Source organism: Balaenoptera musculus, chromosome 15 (assembly GCF_009873245.2).
Source record: "Balaenoptera musculus isolate JJ_BM4_2016_0621 chromosome 15, mBalMus1.pri.v3, whole genome shotgun sequence".
In the NCBI taxonomy this organism is placed as follows: domain Eukaryota; kingdom Metazoa; phylum Chordata; class Mammalia; order Artiodactyla; family Balaenopteridae; genus Balaenoptera; species Balaenoptera musculus.
Genome location: NC_045799.1, coordinates 47,860,287 through 47,882,429, shown reverse-complemented (window position 1 = coordinate 47,882,429; position 22,143 = coordinate 47,860,287). Strand labels below are relative to the sequence as shown.

The window sequence follows — 22,143 nt, the reverse complement described above, 5'->3', positions numbered from 1 at the left end:
AGAAGGGTGGAAACATGGAAGGAGGCACACGATTAGGATTAGGATTCAGGACAAAGCTGGGATTCAGGGATGACTGTCTCTCAGGCCGGGGTTTGTGAAAAGAAACCGGGCCAGAAACTACTGTCTGGGCACCAGTGAGTCGGGCTGGGGTGTGGGGGCGGGGAAGGGGGTTGCGGGACCCCAGCGTCCGGGCGGGGCTCATTTAGCTGTACGCGGGACGGGACCAAGAGTGGGCGGGGCCGGACCGAGAGGGGCGGGGCCTCTCGAGGGGGCGGGGCCACACGGAGAGGTCAGATGGGCGGGACCAACCTGTGGTGGGCGCGGCCGACGTGGGCGGGCCGTCGACTCGCGGGTTCGGGAGGTCGGAGCGCGCTTCCAGGTGTCCCCGGCAGAGGGCGCGGGCAGCTGCGCAGCCCGCGGAGTCTCGAGGCCGGAAGCCGCGCGGCGCCGCCCCGCTCGCCCCAGCCGTCGCCATGAAGGCCGTGGTGCAGCGCGTCACCCGGGCCAGCGTCACAGGTCAGTCGGGCGGGGCCGGGCCGGGCTTGGACGCCCCCGGGCCGCCGCCGGCCGCGCGCGAGCCCGGCCCCCGCGGCCCCGAGTCCCCGCCGTCCCGGGGCGCCGTCCACGGGCTGCAGGGTCTCCGCTTAGTGTCGCGGTGACCGCGCCTCGTCGTCTTCTGCAGCGTTTCCTTTAGTCCGGAGCGCAGGTGGCCTCCCGCATCCCCCGAGCGTCCCCCGAGCATCCCCCGGCCCGCCCTTCCACGCGGTGTTGCACAGACGACGCGTGCGGAGCGTTTCCGGGGCACACACCCCCTCCCCAGCCTTCTGCTCCGCGTTTCTCTTTCTAGCCGGTTTTCTCCGTGTCCCGGTTCACCTGGAGCTTGACTCCCTTAAGGTGCCCGCTCGTGACAGGTGCTCGTAGGGGTGGGTTCTGACCGTGTCTGCCCACGTGACCCGGGTGGGAACCCAGAGGATCCAGGATGAGATGTTTCTCTTTTCCACCAGTTTCATGTGAACCGAGCCACGCAACCATCAGTCATGGCTTGAACACTGCGGTCGTTTGAACATCAGGGGTCCAGATGATTAATAGGTAGAAGGAAGTCCTTTTAAAAACTCAAGCCAAGATAAGCAGAAATAGAGACACAGAGGTAGAGAACAAACGAATGGACACCAAGGGGGAAGGGGTGGGTGGGATGGATTGGGAGATGGGGATTGACATATATACACCTACACTATTGATACTATATATAAAATAGATAACTAATGAGAGCCTACTGTACAGCACAGGGAACTCTACTCAATGCTCTGTGGTGACCTAAATGGGAAGGAAATCTAAAAAAGAGGGGAGATATATACACATATAGCTGATTCACTTTGCTGTACAGCAGAAACTAACACAACATTGTAAAGCAACTATACTCCAATTTAAAAAAAAACCTCGAGTGAAGATAGTATAGATGTTAAAATTTTTTTGAATGATTAACTTTACATTGTCTTCTAGTCTTTCCTATTTTTATTGGCAGAATTCTAATATTGTTTCAGTTCAAGTAGTTCTAGATATCCTTTCCTTCAAGCCTATACCATAATGTGTGTTTCTATGTCCAGGAAAGTATAAATCTAAAAACGAAACAACAAAATCCCCTTAAGAAACAATCAAACTCAGTAAAACCATATATTTAGATTCGAGATTCTACTTTTCATTCCTGGCTAATGATTTCTAAGCTGTTCTGATAAGTGATTTTGGATATCGTCCTGGAGTAATAAGGGATAGTATAGCTCTGGGATTTATGGAATTTTAAAACAAAGTGGGTTTGTTTTTGGGTTTTTTTTTAGCATTTTAATTAATAGGTAACTTCACTAAAACTGGGAAAATTCATAGATGAAAAGATTTTCTTGCTTTTTTTGAGAAGAATCTTGCAGCCTATGTGGTCGGTCATGATGACCAGTGAGCAGACTTTGGAGAATGTAAGTTTTGATCAGAATGGAGAACTCTCCATTGTGCTGATCTGGAATATCAAAAACACATTTCTGTGAGATTAGCTGAATAGTTTGAATGATCTTAGTTTACTATTTAAATTGTATGCTTTTAGTTAAAAACAACAAATTAACTGTCTGAAAGAGTTAATAAGATGGAATTCTCTCACGGTGCTGGAGGAAACTTTGAGTTAGCCTTGCCTTCTACTTGCATTGTAATGGAGAGAGATTTTCTGATTCCTTTAGAATGTGACTGACTGGCTTCACTTCTGTGTGGCCTTTCTCGAACGGCATTTTATTTCAAAGGTTCTAAAATGTCACTTCCAGTTTTATAGGTGGGACAGAGTATTAGGAGTCACGTATTACGTGGCAGGCTCACTTTATGAGCTTGGTCAGGCACATTTGATGCCTTAGCATGGTTATTGTGATAATCTAATTTTAAAAGCTTTATGACAGAACACTTCAAACATATTCATGTGGTTACACAGATGGAATAGTACAATAACCCCCATGTCCATCACTCAGCTTTATAAGCCGAAATCTGAATAGAATCATAGAATGTTGGGAAGAGATTGGTTGGGTTTCAATGTGTTCATTTGCGAGTTGGTGAATTCTTCTCAAAGAGGAAGTCTTGGGTGATGCCACTATACATGGTGTCAAATAAACATTGACCAAATAGCTCAGGTCTTTTCTAGCCCTGTGACCTTTTGTCTAAAATGGTGATTCTCAAGTTTTTCCCCTTGGAAATCCATTTGTCTATAATAAAACATCCCTTTAACCTCCTAATTCTTCTGCCTGAAGGAGGGACAAAACTTCTCCAAAATAAGAGAGCGAATTGTGTCATCTCAAGGCTTTGGTGCATAATTCATTTCTTATTAGGATAATACCACATTATAAAAATGTTGAAACTGTTCAAATAGTGATTTGAATCACTTCAATTAGTGATTCTACTTTTGAGAATCTATTCTAAGAAGATAATCCTAATTATAGAAAAAGCTTTAGAGGGATGAACAGGTGGAGCACAGAGGATCCTTAGGGCAGTGAAACTACTCTGTACGATACTGTCATGGTGGATACGTGTCATTACATTTGTCCAAACCGATAGAACGTCCAACACCAAGAGTGAGCCCTCATGTAAACTGTGGACTTTGAGTGATAATGAGGTGTCAGTGTAGGTTCATCATTTGGAACAAATGTACCATCTGGAGGGGGACGTTGATAGTGGGGAGACTGCATGTGGGGCTGGGGGTATATGAGAAATCTCTGTACCCTCCGTTCAGTTTCGCTGTGAACCTAAAACTGCTCTATACACGAAAGTATACCGTGCTCCCAATGCAGGGGGCTTGGGTTCGATCCCTGGTCAGGGAACTAGATCCCGCATGGCGCAACTAAGATCCTGCGTGCCACAGCTAGGACCGGCTCAGCCAAAATAAATAAATCAATAAATATTCTTTAAAAAAGAGTTATTTCAGGGACAAACTGATGCTCGTGCTCCCCTCGTGTTTGTCAGATGGTCCCTTGTCAGACACCTGCAGGAAGAGGGTTTCTCACTCTTCCCTTAGCTTGCAGGATGTGGCAGCATGGTACAGTCTGTGATGCCTTGTCAGGTATATTTATAAATATTATTATCTAGCAGAAGCAAATAACAAGAAAATGGCAGAGTTGACCTTTCTCCTGATTGGAACATTAGGTCAGTATACAATAAAATAACCAAACATCAATAATCTAATGAGCTTTGGCAAAAAGTTGGCCACAAAAATTGAAAATTATGAAGATCAACATTTGAAATATGGATTTAGTTTCACCACCATAATGATGTGTCTTGACCTAAGTACTGTACCAGCACTGAGATACTGTCTAATGGTAGTAGAGTGTATATTTGACGCTAAATACATATGCAAATGTTTGGAATAGGAATCTATGTTCAAAGAATTTTTTTTATGCATGGGGTGCATCACTCAAAATGATTTGGAGGTCATTGGCTTAGAATGCAACCCTAGTAATAAACTGGGAAATAATAGAAGTTTGCTGACTTGAAGCTTAACTTTTATTTTTTAAAAAATTTATTTATTTATTTTAAATTAAATTTATTTATTTATTTATATTTTATTTTTGGCCGCGCTGGGTCTTCGTTGCTGTGTGTGGGCTTTCTCTAGTTGCAGCAAGCGGGAGCTACTCTTCTTTGTGGTGCGCAGGCTTCTCATTGCGGTGGCTTCTCTTGCTGCGGAGCACAGGCTCTAGGCGTGCGGGCTCAGTAGTTATGGCTCGTGGGCTCTAGAGTGCAGGCTCAGTAGTTGCGGCGCACGGGCTTAGTTGCTCCGTGGCACGTGGGATCTTCCCGGACTAGGGCTCAAACCCATGTCCCCTGCATTGGCAGGCAGATTCTTAACCACTGCACCACGAGGGAAGTCCCTGGAAGCTTAACTTTTAAACAGTTTTTCATGTATGATATATTTATCTTTTCTGCAATAAGTAGAGAAATCATTTCTTTATTTTTATGACATAAATGTTTTCCATTGTGCATTGTGTATTGTGTTATCAGGTTTGCTGATTTCCAAGAAAAGCAGGCATCTCCTTTTTGAGAATTAATATAGCAGAGCTGGATTCTCTGGGGAGAAAAACATTTGTTGTTACAGATGGGCAAACTCATAGAAAGTTTCAGGGGTCTCAACCAAGGTAGCACAGATGAAAACACGGCCTGAAAATCCTGTGTAATGGTTGTTCACTTCACAACTCATTCATTCCAAATGTAAAATCAGAATGGACAAAGTATGATTATCATACTGCATTGACGTAACCCCTTTCACGTTTCAGTACCTACCGACTTTGCCAAAGAAGTTACGAGAAGTATGTGTGATGTTTAAACTTTCCAGTGGATGCTCAAATGTGCTTCACGGCACCTGTTTGGTTTTCCCTTTTGTTTCCTTTCCAGTTGGTGGAGAACAGATAAGTGCCATCGGACGGGGCATCTGCGTGTTGCTGGGTATTTCCCTGGAAGATACGCAGAAGGAACTGGAGCACATGTAAGAGGCGGGTTTCCACGTCACTGCCTTTCTAGTGGGACATGTGCTGGTCATCTAGCTGGCTGGCTAGCTATTTAAAGAAATTATATATGTATACATATATGGAACTTCCATAGTAGTTTGCTCCTCTAAAGTGAGACTCTGTCAGTTTTACCCATGTCCCTTTTGGTGCAGTGTGGTTATCTCTGTGTCACAGATGGGGAGAGCGAGGAAGAGCCGTCACCCAGTAAGTCGGCGACAGGGCAGGAGCACAGCGTAGCCTTTGTCCCTGTTTGCTGCTGCAGCCTTGAACCATTCTCTTAGTGTGAAAACCAAGCTTCTTTTCATAGGAATGTTTTATGTTTTCAGTTTGAGCAGTATGATCTGGGCGCTGTTTACACATGTTAAGAATGCCCAGTTGTTCACCGTTCACATTAGGATCTGGAGCTCAGAGAGGTTACATTACCTGCCGAAGGTCATGCACACGTCCTTAGCAAAAAGCCTGACTCCAGATTAGAACCTAGGCCACCTGGCCTGGGAGCCAGTGCTCTTTTTACTAAGGTGGGAGGTTTGTCATTGCTGTTGGCCCTTAGTACAGGCAGCCTCCCCCTCCTCATGTTCACTCTCCCCCCGCACCACTTTGCACATGTACTTCAGATGCTTGGATCCATTTTCTCTGCCCCTGGTGCCCAGAGGCTACATGTGACAGTTGCCCAGTTGTCCCTTTTGTATTAGGTTGAAAACCAGACTTGGAACCAAGCTCCCGCTAAGGTGTTGATGGCTGGTTCAATAACACTCACGGATGTTGGTATTTTAGTAGCTGTCCCCTGGATACGCAAAGAGGCGGCGAAGTGGTGTAGTGGTTAAAAGCCGGCGGACTGGTCTGAATCTCTCCGTGGCTCTGACAAAATGGAGAGCTAGTACTTAACCTTGTTAAGAGCAAATGACTCAACATAAGGCGGACCCCGCTGTGGAGAAGGGGTGATGAATAGCGCCCACCGCAGAGGGTGCCCATGTAAGGTGTCGGCGAATGAGTATTTGTTCAGGCTTTGAACGTGTCTTCAACATCATCCAAAAAGGTGGCTTCAAATGGTGGAATTGCAGCTTTCACGGAGGTAGTTCTTTGTCATTCGTCTCAAGTCTGACCTTATAAATGCTACCTGGCCCTCCTCCTTGCCAGGGTGGCCGTCCTTTGTCATCCACGGATATAGGGAAAGCCCCGCTGGGGCGTAAGGAGCATGTGACATAGTTGTCAAGGTGTCTTTCCCCAGATCTTTTTGCATATCTGCAACGACCATGAGTTTTCTCCAGGGTATTTGCTGAATTGTTCATTTTGAGACGTTCCAAGAAAGGGTATAAAAACGGGGCATCATTTATTCCAGTGTAAAGATGGAATTCTGTAAAAAATCAGAATTGAGCCCATGTTTTGACACATCCGGTTCCCACCGGAAGCTGCTATGAATTGGAGGGGCTGACAAAAAAAAAAAAAGGAAATCACCAATCAACGCTAAGAGGTAGGACTATTATTACCCCTATTACAGATGCGGAAACTGAGGCACAGAGTAGAAAGTAACTTGCCTAAGGTCACCCCTCCTGTAAGCGATGGAGCCAGCACAGTGTCCCTAGTGAGCAGGGTGCTGGTGACATTTGGGGGTGCGGGTGTGTCTGGGGGGCTTGTGATTCTCCAGGTAGCTCTCACCCCTGTTTTCCCCCAGGGTCCGGAAGATCTTAAACCTGCGTGTGTTTGAGGATGAAAGTGGGAAACACTGGTCGAAGAGCGTGATGGACAAACAGTACGAGGTGCTGTGCATCAGCCAGTTCACCCTGCAGTGCGTCCTCAAGGGGAACAAGCCCGACTTCCACCTGGCGATGCCCTCAGAGCAGGCCGAGGGCTTCTACAACGGCTTCCTGGAGCAGCTGCGCAAGGCGTACCGGCCGGAGCTTGTCAAAGGTAGGCGGGAGCCCAGCGCCCAGGAGGGCGTCCCCTGGACACTTCCCGGCAGGGGAGAGGTAATCTGCAGATGCAACATTTCCTTTTCCAGAAAGTTCACTGTTTACGCTTATTGCTTTCTTAAAACAGCATAAGGGCTGCTGCCACCACCGCTGTTGTGCGTGTCCTCTGAATGCCCCAGTACCGTTTACCCTTCTTCATTCTTCTGTCCACATTTGGAATGTTTAGCAACCCAGCAGTGCACTTGATACAGTGGTGGTTCATGTCGGTTGCTTATCCTGCCCAACAGAGAAATACAGCTGCCAGCCGCAAATGGGAGCCATGTGTCATTTTAAATTTCTAGGAGCCATATTAAAAAAAAAGAAAAAGAAACAAGTGAAATTAATGTTAAAACTGTATTTCATTTAGCCCAATATATCCACAATATTCTGATTTCACCCTGTAGTCAATGTACAGAGTTATTAATGAGATAACTCACATCCTTCTTCTTACTGAAGTCTTTCGGGCTCCCAGTGCATCTCGATTCCCACCAGCCACATGTCCAGCGCCTGGTGGCCGTGCGTGGCTCTCGGCTGTCATTTGGACAGTGTAGGCTTAACGGCGTGTCGTGGGGACTGCCAGCCAAGCCTGACTGATCAAGATTAAGCCTAGAAAACGCCTGAGAAGAGTGGGCCTGGTTCGTGGGAGGATTATGAATCGGAACTTATGAATCTTCTTAAGAGGGTGTGTTTCTAGTCTGTTTTCATGTTGCTCGTGTGCTTTTCCTTCAGAGTTACTGGGAAGCGTATTTAGCCTCCTTTGGTGACGCACCTCAGGGTGAGAACTTGCTCAGCAGGATGTCTGCTTCCGAGTCTGACTGCAGCTGCTCCTGCTGCTGTCGGACTCTCGTAGATGTTGAGTAGTTGTTAATAGTTGACTCTCTAGTGTTTCCTACACTTTAACTTTCTCTCAGTGGGTTAGACAAACCCAGGTCCCTCTGTTATTGGGCCTGTTTTCAACTGTAAGTAATAAAAGTCACGACATGACTTTGGAGCTCTCTAGCAGAGCCCCACATCTCTGAGGGCCGTCAGCTTCTCAGATGGCTCGTGCTCTGAGGAGTGATGTTCCAGCCCCTCACTGGTATTTCCTTTCGTTTTAATTCTCCTCTTACTTGTGTCAGGTGTCCATTTGCCAAAAGGACAAATGGATTCTATGTGATCAGGACCCTCTCGCCTTAAATCAAATCCTGCTCTTTCCTTGGGTCCTGGTAGAGCAGAATATATTCGCTTCTTCTGGGAGCATCCAAGTTTAGAACTCCATTGGCACATCCGATCGTGGATGTCCACTGGGGTCCTCTGTCCGTCGTGGCTTTGCTGCAAACAAGGTTCTTCCCAGAATTAGCAATTAAGTCAAGTGCTTTGAATAATAATTTTTCTTGGCTGAGCCAAGGATTAATGCTGCCAGCATTGTCTTCTCTGCTTGATGTTAATAGAATCATCCCATTTCTGAGTAATCTCAGACGTATTTGGGGATGCACTGAAGTCCTTTGAAGGATGAGCAGAAGGAATATCATGAAAGGGCTTCCCTGGTGGCGCAGCGGTTAAGAATCCGCCTGCCAGTGCAGGGGACACGGATTCAAGCCCTGGTCCGGGAAGATCCCACGTGCCGCAGAGCAACTAAGCCCATGTGCCACAACTACTGAGCCTGTGCTCTAGAGCCCACGTGCCACAACTACTGAAGCCCTCACGCCTAGAGCCCGTGCTCCGCAAGAAGGGAAGCCACCGCAATGAGAAGCCCGTGCACCGCAACAAAGAGTAGCCCCCACTCGCCGCAACTAGAGAAAGCCCGTGCGCAGCAACGAAGACCCAACGCAGCCAAAAATAAATAAATTTATATAAAAAAAAAAAGGAAAAAAAAAGGGAAAAAAAAAAAAGAATATCATAAAAGCACAGGTGAGGGCCCTTTCCATGGGAGAACAGTGATGGTCGTGAACGAATGCTTGAGTGAAAACAAAACCACTTTCATCTAAAGCCTTAAAGAGGAGCGTTTTATTATTCAGTGCTTTGTGTTCCTAAAAACACCTTTTACGTTTTGAAAAAAATCTGTATTTCATCCAGGTAATTATATGAAGTGCCTGAAACAATGTACTGTAAACAGTATAATTTTATAATGGATCAGAATTTAAGCTCATGGGATATGATATCTCTGATCATTTTGATGAAAAATCAACATGAATTATGCCATGGGTTTTAATCAGAATTTATTTTCTGCTCCTTTGGGCTTTCAGAGGCACTACAGTGATTTCCCAGGGCCTCACTCACTCTTCGCCTTTTATCTCCTTTATGGTCTTTAGTGGAACGAAGTGCAGGGAGCGTGTTTTACATGCTTGCTGTCTTTTGGTAAATTTTGAGATTCTGGCTTCCAGCTCCAGTATGGAAAGTCCCCTGTGACCTGGAGGGAAGATGGAACACAAACTGCTAAATACGTTTTCTTTCTTTTAGGATTTTCAGGACCTCTTTAGTGACTTTAAGGCTTAAAGGAGTTTAATTCAAAAACTAAAACATTTAACCCTAACCCTAAAAAGTTTTTAAAAATTTCCAGTTTTATTGAGGTATAATTGACCTATAACACTCCATTAGTTTTAGTTGTACAACATGGTGATTTGATATACCCATACATTGTGAAATGATCACCACAATAAGTTAACAGCCATCAACTCACATGGGTTGACAGTTAAGGTAAGGATGCTGTACCTCACATCCCCAGGACTTAGGTATCTTCTAACTGGAAGTTTGTACCTTTTGACCACCTGCACCCTCCAACTTTGGCAACCACCAGTCTCTTCTCTGTATTTATGGGTTTGTTTTTTTTAGGTTTCGTAATATAAGTAAGATCAGACAGCGTTTGTCTTTCTTTGTCTACCTTTTTTCACTCAGTGTAAAGCCCTCACGGTCCATCCATGTCGTCACGAATGGCAGGATCTCCTCCTTTTTTGTGGCTGACTGGAATCCCACTGTGTGGCTAGACCACATCTTCTTTATCCCTTCATCACCAGTGGACGTTTAGGTTGCTTCCATGTCTTGGCTGTTAGTTTAATTAGACATTTATTTTCACTCCCTTCCTCTTTAATGACTGAAACCTTATTTCAAATGCGTATTTAATCTGCTTCTCTTACGTGTTGTTAAGGGCTGGATGGAGGGTGGGTCATTGTCCTTTTACTCCTCTCTCTTGCTTCTGCGCCTCCACTGGTACCCATTGCCTTCTGGCGTTTTCGCCAGCTGCAGCTCCTCTGCACTGCCCAGCCGTGGCTCATGTGCTGGATGGCGAGTCTGCTGATCTTGGCTCCCGGCCTGCTCGGTGCCGTGACCCCAAGCGCTTTCCCTGGGTTCCGTGTGGAATGGGAACCCTGGAGGGCAAGCTGTTTATGGTGTGGTCCTCACATATTTTTATTATAATTGTTACTATTATTAGTATTAGTGTAAAGCATGCCAGAATACATCTGTCTGGGGCTTAGTATGTGACAGGCGCCGTGCGAGAGTAAACCCTCTTCATGCTTACGTCACTGAACCCTCACAATGACCCTAGCAGGTGGGCACTGGGATCACCCCCATTCTGCACATGAGAAGACTGAGGTGCGGCAGAGTAACCGAGGAAGGTCACTCAGCGTCTAAGTGGCAAAGCCGGGAATGGAACCAGCTGGCGTCTCTAGAGCCCGAGCTTCATTCTATAACTCACCCCCTCTTGATTTGTTTTCCTTTTCATTATCCTTCTGAATTCATCACATCTATTGGGATGCCTTCTCTGCTGCTCAGACTCAAGTAGGTCCAGTAAGAGGGGAGCAGGAAGGCTTGAGGCCAGGTGGTCGTACATCTCGGAGCAGTGATGTTAATCCAGAATTTTAGTCCTGTTTCCGTTGGGGAAGATTTTACCGGTTCTTTCAAGTCATTTCTGTGCCTCCTGTGTCCGTAAGTCACTGTTTGTCCGCCTGCCCCGGGCGGGGCCCTGGGTATATGGTGCTGTCCCTGCTGTGAAGGAGCTTCCAGTCCGGTGGGGAGGGAGTGGGCACGTGGCTGCTTCTGTTAGAGCAGAGAGAGCCTCTCATTCTGCAAAACCACCTCTGAAACTGCCAGAGCTCACGGCAAACCACCGATGACCTGTGGCTGGTCCAGAAGGGTGTGCACGCTTGTTTTCGCTTTCATAAGATGCAGTCCAAAGAGCTGCTGCTGCCGGTGCCGGGGGCTTTCCCGTGCCCCCGCCGTCCCGCTGCCTTTGCCTGGGAACAGCTCTGACCCCGTGCAGCCTCTGTGCTGTGCACACACTCCCTTGTTTACCACTTGTGTATGAGCGAGTTCTCTCTACGGAAACAAGTGTGGGGCCAGAACCTTCTGTCATTCCAGTGTGATGCATGCTTTGAATGACTGACCGACAGGGGTGGGTCCTGAGATAGCCGTGGCTGATGGTGTTTGTTCCCTGTTTACCTTCTTGACCCTTCACACTAATTCCCACCTGCAGGGTCGTTAACTCTTGATGCGTGTACTGGGCTTCTAAGTAGCACCCTGGCTACTCGCAGTGGAAACACCCCCGCTTGTTTCTCTTCCCCAAACTCTAGGGCCTCTTCCCCTTCTGTTGCCCTGACCTGGAGCACTGGACAGATGAACCTCAGAGCAGAGGTCAGGTTTACCAGGACTCTCCTGGTTTTAGCGCTGAAAACCCTGCATTCCCAGAAACCCTTTGGTCCAGGGCCAACTGAGGCAGCTGGTCACCCTAGAAGCCACCATGCAGCAGGGAGGTGCCCGGAGCTACCTGAGCCAGGTGGGGTCCTCAGTGCAGGGTGCACAGGTGCAGTCCTGTGAGCATGGGAGGTGAGGTGGGGCTGAGGGTGACCGTCCTCCCCGCACCCACCTCATCTTATCCCCCAGGGCCTCCCCACATCGCTTGGCTTCTCGGGGTAGCTGGATTTCCACCATGGTGCCAGCAGTGGGTGCTCCAAGGGACAGGAAGTGGAAGCGCCAGCCCGTGAACCAGGCCTGGCAAGTGGCCCCACGTCACTCCCCAGATGCTGTTGGCCAGAGCAGTTTCTCAGCCCACCCAGCTTCAAGAGGAGGGGTGGAGACCCACCTTGCAGTGGAAGGAGTGTCAGAGTTTGTGGCCATCTTTACTCCCCCCCAGCTCGTAACTCTGGTACTCTCAAAGGGTTTTCTCTGGGCCCTCTTCAAATAATTGCTGTAGGGGGAAAACCCTACCGCGCAAATCCATCAGTTCTCCCCTCTCCTGCAGAACGAGCCTGAGGTTAAGGGTGCTTTATTGGACCCCCAGCCTGAGTGGGCCCTCTGCAGCCAGGAATCTCCATCCTTCACATGAACACTGAAAGCACCGTTCAGTGGGGGTCATTCACCACTCTCATAGTTGAGATTTGAGCATGCATTGCTTTTATAGTTAGGAAAAAAACAAATGTTATACCAGAATGGAATAGTTGAAAAGAGGGATCTCCACTCTCAAGCGTCTTGTTCCAACTCCGAGCCGTTTGTGATGGACCCAGGAAAGCATTCACCCGTCAGCTTTGTTCAGCAAATCAGAAGCTTCCACGGTATTAAAAAGAGCTACCTGCGTATTCCCTGCGGGGCTGATCTGTCGTGGGCGGCAGAGCGCTAGAGAAATGTGGAAGGACGTGTCAGGAGTGCAGTAGCCGTCTGCCTGCCTCCCCTCTCTTCCCTCTGGGGGACCCCATCATACCCCAGCCCCTACAGGTGCATCTCGCAGAGAAGGTGCCAGAAGGAGGAAGACCACGTCTAGTCTTTGCTTCATGGTTAGTGTTTAATTTTTCATGGGTTTGCTTAATTTTCTTCTCTTTTTACTACTTAAAACATTTTAGCAGCATGAGTGGGCTTTCAGTGGAAGTCTATTTTATGTATTTTGGTGATGGCTGTGATGCCAGAGGCATTATTGTTCATGTAAATTTAGGAAATCACAATGTGGGATCACATTTTCGCTGTGATCTGAATATGCAGACCCTAAATCAATAAGGTTTTAAACTCTTCTTATTTCCCCTGCTGAAAGATTCAGACTTTTCTTTTCATCCTGAGTTATTTCAAGTCTTTGGACGGTGACAACAGTGAAGGGAGTTTCTTTTCACCTATACCTGCATCTTCTTTTTAAAAATTGCCTCTATTTCTTCCGATTGAATTGCTATAATAGATTCTGCTGGGCAAGAAGAAAGAGCTGGTCTTGCAATTCATGGCCAGAAGTATGGAGGAAGCTCAGGAAAAGAGATAAAGGGGACGAAAGAGAATAAGAACAGGAGGTAGAAGGAGTCTGAGAGGAAGAGGATGGACGGGGCAGCACAGCTGCCAGGATGAGGCTGCCCTCATCTCCCTGGACCCAGAGGTATTCCTCGCACAAAACAACTGAGCACAGACACCGTGTATGTGAGGTGCTGTGCCGTGTCCTCAGGGACCTGAACCACTGCCTTGTCACTGACCCTGGTTTTAGGTGACACAGACACTTAGGTGGGAAAGGAGAGCTGGTAAAATCAGGTGGTTGTTAACTTTGGAATAATCAACTAAGCAAATCAAGGAAATCATGAAGAGCTAGGATTTAAAAACAAAAAAGGGTAGAACTGGCCATTTGGACAGAGGGAAGGTCAATTATGGTAGCTACAGAAATGACATAGCGTAAGTGTAAAGCAAAAAGAGAAATGAGGAAGCTGATCCTCAAAATACTGAAGAGAATAAAAGAAAAGGAAGGACGAACAGAAAATATGCATGGATTTGGCCATAATCAGTCACACGTCTCTATGAAACTCCTGCGTGACAGCTTTGGGCCAGGCCGCAGTCTGCCAGGTGGGCTCTGTCGGCACTGCACCTTTTTGCGTGTGTGAGGCTGCAGTATCCCCAAAGCTTTGATCTTCTAGAGTTTTTACCACCTTATAGATGAAAATGGCATCTCATCGTGGTTCTAATGTGCAGGGTGTGTTTGAACATTTTTCAGATGTTTGAGTGACTTGTATTAAGTTTCTGTGAACTGTTCAGGTTCTTTATTTCTGTGAGCTTTTTACATAAGCTATGACTTGCAGATATTTTTTCATTTATTTTGTCATTTGTCCTTTGACCTTGCTTAGGGGATTATTTGCTAGATAGTCATTTTTCATCCTTAATTAGTTGATTGTCATTTTTTGGAACTGTTTGTTGGATTTTATTTTTTTATTTATTTTTATTTTTATTTTTTGTTTTTTATTTTATTCTGTTTTTTATGGTTTTTTACATTCTTATTTATTTTTTGGCCACACTGTGCAGCTTGTGGGATGTGGGATATTAGTCCCCCATGTTTGTTGGATTTTTACTGTGCTTTTATATCGGGTAAGGTGTGTCTGGCCCACAGTGCTCTTTGGAGTTTTCCTAACTATTCTTTTTTTTGGCCGTACCACGTGGCTTGCAGGATCTTAGTTCCCTGACCAGGGATCGAACCAGGGCCGCTGGCAGTGAGAGCACCATGTCCTAACCACTGGACCACCAAGGAATTCCCCTAGCTATTCTTAATTGTTATTTTTCTATATGCATTTTAAAATAAGCTTGTCTAGTTCCAGAAAGTAATCTGTTATTTTTATTTGATTTGCATTAAATTTATAAATTCATAATTCCTTTGTTTCATGATAATAATTACTCTTAGCATATTTCCTTACCTCCCGTAACTGTTTTTTGGGACAAACTGCAGCCCTGGCAGGACACCAGCCCTCAGCCTACCCTGGACCCGTGCAGCTGAATGTGGCTGGAGACAACGTCCACATCAACTGGCCTCACGGTCATGACCTTGACCTGCAAGTTGACTGAGCAGTTGTGATACATCGGCCTGTTCATTCACTCGACTGTTTTCTCTCCTGAAAGCTCCATCCTCACCTTAGCTATTGACCTTACTTCTCATTTTCCTGAGAAAATGGAAGCACTCAGAAGAGAACCTCCAGAATTCCGTCTGCTCCACCTTCTAGCATCTGCACCAGGAACCGGCCTGCCTTCCTTCGAGGTGGCTGACCCCACGCTCTCACCTGTGCAGGGACTGAGCAGGGACGTTCTTCTGCCCCCTCTTCTGTCTCCTGAGTCAGTTTTGCTCCCTCCTCCCAGACCATCCCCACTGGCTTGCAGATGTGCTGTTGGTCCTCCCATCGTGGAGACAGCCTGTCAGCCGCACCTCCAGCTCCTGCCCCAGTTCTCTGCTCCACTTGACTGCGTGGTCTCTGGAGGGCTGTCTGCCCCCATCCCACTCCAGACCGCCTTTGCCCCTCTCACTGCTGTAACTGCTCTTGGCGAGGCGCCGTGCCCTCCACTTGGCCAGGTTAGTTCTTATCCTCAGCTCAGCGGCCCAACAGCAGGTTTAGTCCTGTTGCTTCCTCCCTCCTCTGTGGGACAGTAGTCCTTCACTGGGCGTTTAGGACTCTGCACTCTCCTGCTTTTCCTCCTGCTTCACCGATTGCCCCTTCTCAGTCCTTGGTTACTTCTTCCTACTTCCTCGGCTTTGTAACTTTAGAGGGCTCTGGCCTTTGAACTTTTCTCATTTACACTGGGCCCTTGGGCATCTTGTCCAATGGCTTTTAAAAGCCATCTAGGGAATTCCCTGGTGTTCCAGGACTCCACACTTCCATTGCAGGGGGCACAGTTTCGATCCCTGGTCAGGGAACTAAGATCCTTCAAGCCGCATGATGTGGCCAAAAAAATAAAATAAAAATTAAATTCTTAAAAGCTATCCATGTGCTGGTGACTCCTGAATTTCTCTTCCAGCCTGGACCTCCCTAGCCATTTTGTTGCTTTTTTTTTTTGCCACGCTGCACAGCTTGAGGGGGTCTTGGTTCCTAGGCTGGGGATTGGGCCTGAGCTCCTATATTGGGAGCACTGAGTCCAAAACTCTGGACTAACAGAGAACCTCAGACCCCAGGGAATCTTAATCGGTGTGGGCTCTCTCAGAGGTCCTCATCTTGGCACCAAGACCTGGCTCTGCCCAACTGACTGCAAACACCAGTGCTGGGTGCCTCAGGCCAAACAACCAACAACACAGGAACACAGCCCCACCCATCAAAAAACGTGAGATGACAAAAAATATGTTACAGATGAAGGAGCAAGGTAAAAACCTACAAGATCAAATAAATGAAGAGGAAATAGGCAATCTACCTGAAAAAGAAATCAGAGTAAGGATAGTAAGCAAGATCCAAAATCTCGGAAATAGAATGGGGGCATGGATCGAGAAAATACAAGAAATGTTTAACAGGGACCTAGAAGAACTAAAGAACAAACAAATAGTGATGAACAACACAATAACTGAAATGAATAATACACTAGAAGGAATCAATAGCAGAATAACTGAGGCAGAAGGACGAATAAGTGAGTTGGAAGATAGAATGGTGGAAATAACTACCGAGGAGCAGAATAAAGAAGAAGAATGAAAAGAAATGAGGACAGTCTCAGAGACCTCTGGGACAACATTAAACGCACCGACATTCGAATTATAGGGGTCCCGGAAGGAGAAAAGAAAGAGAAAGGGTCTGAGAAAATATTTGAAGAGATTATAGTCAGAAACCTCCCTAACATGGTACAGGAAATAGTCACCCAAGTCCAGGAAGCTCAGAGAGTCCCATATTGGATAAACCCAAGGAGAAACATGCTGAGACACATATTAGTCAAACTAACAAAAATTAAATTCAAAGACAAAATATTAAAAACAACAAAGGAGACAAGCCTCTTAGATAGCCTCATCCACCAGAGGGCAGACAGCAGAAGCAAGAAGAACTACAATCCTGCAGCCTGTGGAACAAAAACCACATTCACAGAAAGACAGACAAGATGAAAAGGCAGAGGGCTAGGTACCAGATGAAGGAACAAGATAAAACCCCAGGAAAACAAGTAAAGGAAGTGGAGATAGGCAACCTTCCAGAAAAAGAATTCAGAATAATGATAGTGGAGATGATCCAGGACCTTGGGAAAAGAATGGAGGCAAAGATAGAGAAGATGCAAGAAATGTTTAACAAAGACCTAGAAGAATTAAAGAACAAACAAACAGAGATGAACAATACAATAACTGAAATGAAAACTACACTAGAAGGAATCAATAGCAGAATAACTGAGGCAGAAGAACGGATAAGTGATCTGGAAGACAGAATGGTGGAATTCACTGCTGTGGAACAGAATAAAGAAAAAAGAATGAAAAGAAATGAAGACAGCCTAAGAGACCTCTGGGACAACATTAAACGCAACAACATTCACATCATAGGGGTCCCAGAAGGAGAAGAGAGAGAGAAAGGACCCGAGAAAATATTTGAAGAGATTATAGTCGAAAACTTCCCTAACATGGGAAAGGAAATAGCCACCCAAGTCCAGGAAGCACAGCGAGTCCCATACAGGATAAACCCAAGGAGAAACACGCCAAGACACATAGTAATCAAATTGGCAAAAATTAAAGACAAAGAAAAATTATTGAAAGCAGCAAGGGAAAAATGACAAATAACATACAAGGGAACTCCCATAAGGTTAACAGCTGATTTCTCAGCAGAAACTCTGCAAGCCAGAAGGGAGTGGCATGATATACTTAAAGTGATGAAAGGGAAGAACCTACAACCAAGATTACTCTACCTGGCAAGGATCTCATTCAGATTCGACGGAGAAATCAAAAGCTTTACAGACAAGCAAAAGCTAAGAGAATTCAGCACCACCAAACCAGCTCTACAACAAATGCTAAAGGAACTCTAAGTGGGAAACACAAGAGAAGAAAAGGATCTACAAAAACAAACCCAAAACAATTAAGAAAATGGTCATAGGAACATACACATCGATAATTACCTTAAATATGAATGGATTAAATGCTCCAACCAAAAGACACAGGCTCGCTGAGTGGATACAAAAACAAGACCCATATATGTGCTGTATACAAGAGACCCACTTCAGATCTAGGGACACATACAGACTGAAAGTGAGGGGTTGGAAAAAGATATTCCATGCAAATGGAAATCAAAAGAAAGCTGGAGTAGCAATACTCATATCAGATAAAATAGACTTTAAGATAAAGAATGTTACAAGAGACAAGGAAGGACACTACATAATGATCAAGGGATCAATCCAAGAAGAAGATATAACAATTATATATGCACCCAACACAGGAACACCTCAATACATAAGGCAAGTGCTAACAGCTATAAAAGAGGAAATCGACAGTAACACAGTAATAGTGGGGGACTTTAACACCTCACTTACACCAATGGACAGATCATCCAAAATGAAAATAAATAAGGAAACAGAAGCTTTAAATGACACAATAGACCAGATAGATTTAATTGATATTTATAGGACATTCCATCCCAAAACAGCAGATTACACTTTCTTCTCAAGTGCGCACGGAACATTCTCCAGGATAGATCACATCTTGGGGCACAAATCAAGCCTCAGTAAATTTAAGAAAATTGAAATCATATCAAGCATCTTTTCTGACCACAACGCTATGATATTAGAAATGAATTACAGGGAAAAAAACGTAAAAAACACAAACACATGGAGGCTAAACAATACGTTACTAAATAACCAAGAGATCACTGAAGAAATCAAAGAGGAAATCAAAAAATACCTAGAGACAAATGACAATGAAAACACGATGATCCAAAACCTATGGGATGCAGCAAAAGCAGTTCTAAGAGGGAAGTTTATAGCTATACAAGCCTACCTCAAGAAATAAGAAAAATCTCAAACAATCTAACCTTACACCTAAAGGAACTAGAGAAAGAAGAACAAACAAAACCCAAAGTTAGCAGAAGGAAAAGAAATCATAAAGATCAGAGCAGAAATAAATGAAATAGAAATAAAGAAAACAATTGCAAAGATCAATAAAACTAAAAGCTGGTTCTTTGAGAAGATAAACAAAATTGATAAACCATTAGCCAGACTCATCAAGAAAAAGAGGGAGAGGACTCAAATCAATAAAATTAGAAATGAAAAAGGAGAAGTTACAACAGACACCGCAGAAATACAAAGCATCCTAAGAGACTACTACAAGCAACTCTATGCCAATAAAATGGACAACCTGGAAGAAATGGACAAATTTTTAGAAAGGTATAACCTTCCAAGACTGAACCAGGAAGAAATAGAAAATATGAACAGACAAGTCACAAGTAATGAAATTGAAACTGTGACAAAATCTTCCAACAAACAAAAGTCCAGGACCAGATGGCTTCACAGGTGAATTCTATCAAACATTTAGAGAAGAGCTAACACCCATCCTTCTCAAACTCTTCCAAGAAATTTCAGAGGAAGGAACACTCCGAAACTCATTCTACAAGGCCACCGTCACCCTGATAGCAAAACCAGACAAAGATACTACTAAAAAAGAAAATTACAGACCAATATCACTGATGAATATAGATGCAGAAATCCTCAACAAAATACTAGCAAACAGAATCCAACAACACATTAAAAGGATCATACACCATGATCAAGTGGGATCTATCCCAGGGATGCAAGATTCTTCAATATATGCAAATCAATCAATGTGATACACCATATTAACAAATTGAAGAAGAAAAACCATATGATCATCTCAATAGATGCAGAAAAAGCTTTTGACAAAATTCAACACCCATTTATGATAAAAACTCTCCAGACAGTGGGCATAGAGGGAACCTACCTCAACATAATAAAGGCCATATATGACAAACCCACAGCAAACATCATTCTCAATGGTGAAAAGTGAAAGCATTTCCTCTAAGATCAGGAAAAAGACAAGGATGTTCACTCTCACCACTATTATTCAACATAGTTTTGGAAGTCCTAGCCATGGCAATCAGAGAAGAAAAAGAAATAAAAGGAATACAAATTGGAAAAGAAGAAATAAAACTGTCACTGTTTGCAGATGACATGATATTATACATAGAGAATCCTAAAACTGCCACCAGAAAACTACTAGAGCTAATCAATGAATTTGGTAAAGTTTCAGGATACAAAATTAATGCACAGAAATCTCTTGCATTCCTATACACTAATGATGAAAAATCTGAAAGAGAAATTATGGAAACACTCCCATTTACCATTGCAACAAAAAGAATAAAATACCTAGGAATAAACCTACCTAGGGAGACAAAAGACCTGTATGCAGAAAACTATAAGACACTGATGAAAGAAATTAAAGATGATATCAACAGATGGAGAGATACACCATGTTCTCGTATTGGAAGAATCAACATTGTGAAAATGACTATACTACCCAAAGCAATCTACAGATTCAATGCAGTCCCTATCAAATTACCAATGGCCTTTTTTTACGGAACTAGGACAAAAAATCTTAAAGTTTGTATGGAGACACAAAAGACCCCGAATAGCCAAAGCAGTCTTGAGGGAAAAAAACGGAGCTGGAGGAATCAGACTCCCTGACTTCAGACTATACTACAAAGCTACAGTAATCAAGACAAAATGGTACTGGCACAAAAACAGAAACATAGATCAATGGAACAAGATAGAAAGCCCAGAGATAAACCCATGCACCTATGGTCAACTAATCTATGACAAAGGAGGCAAGGATATACAATGGAGAAAAGACAGTCTCTTCAATAAGTGGTGCTGGGAAAACTGGACAGCTACATGTAAAAGAATGAAATTAGAACACTCCCTAGCACCATACACAAAAATAAACTCAAAATGGATTCGAGACCTAAATGTAAGACCGGACACTATAAAACTCTTAGAGGAAAACATAGGAAGAACACTCTTTGACATAAATCACAGCAAGATCTTTTTTGATCCACCTCCTAGAGTAATGGAAATAAAAAACAAAAATAAACAAATGGGCCCTAATGAAACTTCAAAGCTTTTGCACAGCAAAGGAAACCATAAACAAGATGAAAAGACAACCCTCAGAATGGGAGAAAATATTTGCAAATGAAGCAACTGACAAAGGATTCATCTTCAAAATATACAAACAGCTCAGGCAGCTCAATATCAAAAAAACAACCCAATTGAAAAATGGGTGGAAGACCTAAATAGACATTTCTTCAAAAAAGACATACCGATGGCCAAGAGGCACGTGGAAAGATGCTCAACATCACTAATTATTAGAGAAATGCAGATCAAAACTACACCACCATCACCTCACACCAGTCAGAATGGCCATCATCAAAAAATCTACAAACAATAAATTCTGGAGAGGGTGTGGAGAAAAGGGAACCCTCCTACACTGTTGGTGGGAATGTAAATTGATACAGCTGCTATGGAGAACAGTATTGAGGTTCATTACAAAACTAAAAATAGAACTACCATATGATGCAGCAGTCCCACTACTGGGCATATACCCTGAGAAAACCATAATTCAAAAAGACACATGTACCCCAGTGTTCTTTGCAGCACTATTTACAATAGCCAGGACATGGAAGCAACCTAAATGTCCATCAACAGAGGAATGGATAAAGAAGATGAGGTACATGTAATTGAGCTGGCCAAAAAGTTCATTCAGGTTTTTCCGTAAGATGTTATCAAGCCTGAACGAACTTTTTGGCCAACCCAATACAATGGAGTATTACTCAGCCATAAAAAGGAACGATACTGGGTCTTTTGTAGAGATGTGGATAGACCTAGAGACTCATACAGAGTGAAGTTAGAGAAAAACAAATATATTAACACATATATGTGGAATCTAGAAAAATGGTGCAGATGAAACTATTTGTAGGGCAGGAATAGAGATGCAGACATAGAGAATGGAGATGTGTACATGGAGGGGGAAGGGGAGGGTGGGACGAATTGGGAGATTAGGTTTGACATAAACACACTACCATGTGTAAAATAGCTAATGGGAGCCTGCGGTATAGCACAGGGACCCAGCTCAGTGCTCTGTGATGACCTAGATGGGTGGGATTGGGGGTGGGGGGTGAGAGGGAAGTCCAAGAGGGAGGGGATATATGTATACATAGAGCTGATTCACTTCATTGTACAGCAGAAACTAACACAACATTGTAAAGCAATTATACTCCAATTAAAAAAAATAGTCTATTTCCTCCAGCTTCTGTTGATAATATTTGACATGGCCACAGTGCACTTAATAAGCCCAGGAAATTAACTTTGCTGAAGCACTGTCAACTGAACTACAGACCTTGCTTGAATTCTGCCAGTGTTCCCACTGGTGTCGTTTTCCTGGTCCCAGTATCCAGTCCAGAACCCACGTTGCATTTGGTCGTTGCGTCTCTTCCTTAATCTCTTCCAGGGGGTGACGGTTCCTGGGTCCTTCCTTG

At 44.5% G+C, this 22,143-nt stretch overlaps 1 protein-coding gene across 2 annotated transcripts in view; it reads left to right on the top strand.

Moving 5' to 3' along the window:
- The first annotated feature begins 344 nt into the window (after window positions 1–344).
- Window positions 345–22,143, top strand: part of DTD1 (D-aminoacyl-tRNA deacylase 1) — a 111,334-nt gene continuing 89,535 nt past the window's right edge. The window contains exons 1-3 of one of the 2 annotated variants that reach the window (XM_036827270.1): window positions 345–516; window positions 4,906–4,996; window positions 6,691–6,926. In XM_036827270.1, coding sequence (XP_036683165.1) covers window positions 474–516; window positions 4,906–4,996; window positions 6,691–6,926 — 370 coding nt within the window. In that variant the 5' untranslated portion in view covers window positions 345–473. The remainder of the gene's footprint in view (window positions 517–4,905; window positions 4,997–6,690; window positions 6,927–22,143) is intronic. The other variant, XM_036827269.1, reaches the window with a different exon arrangement.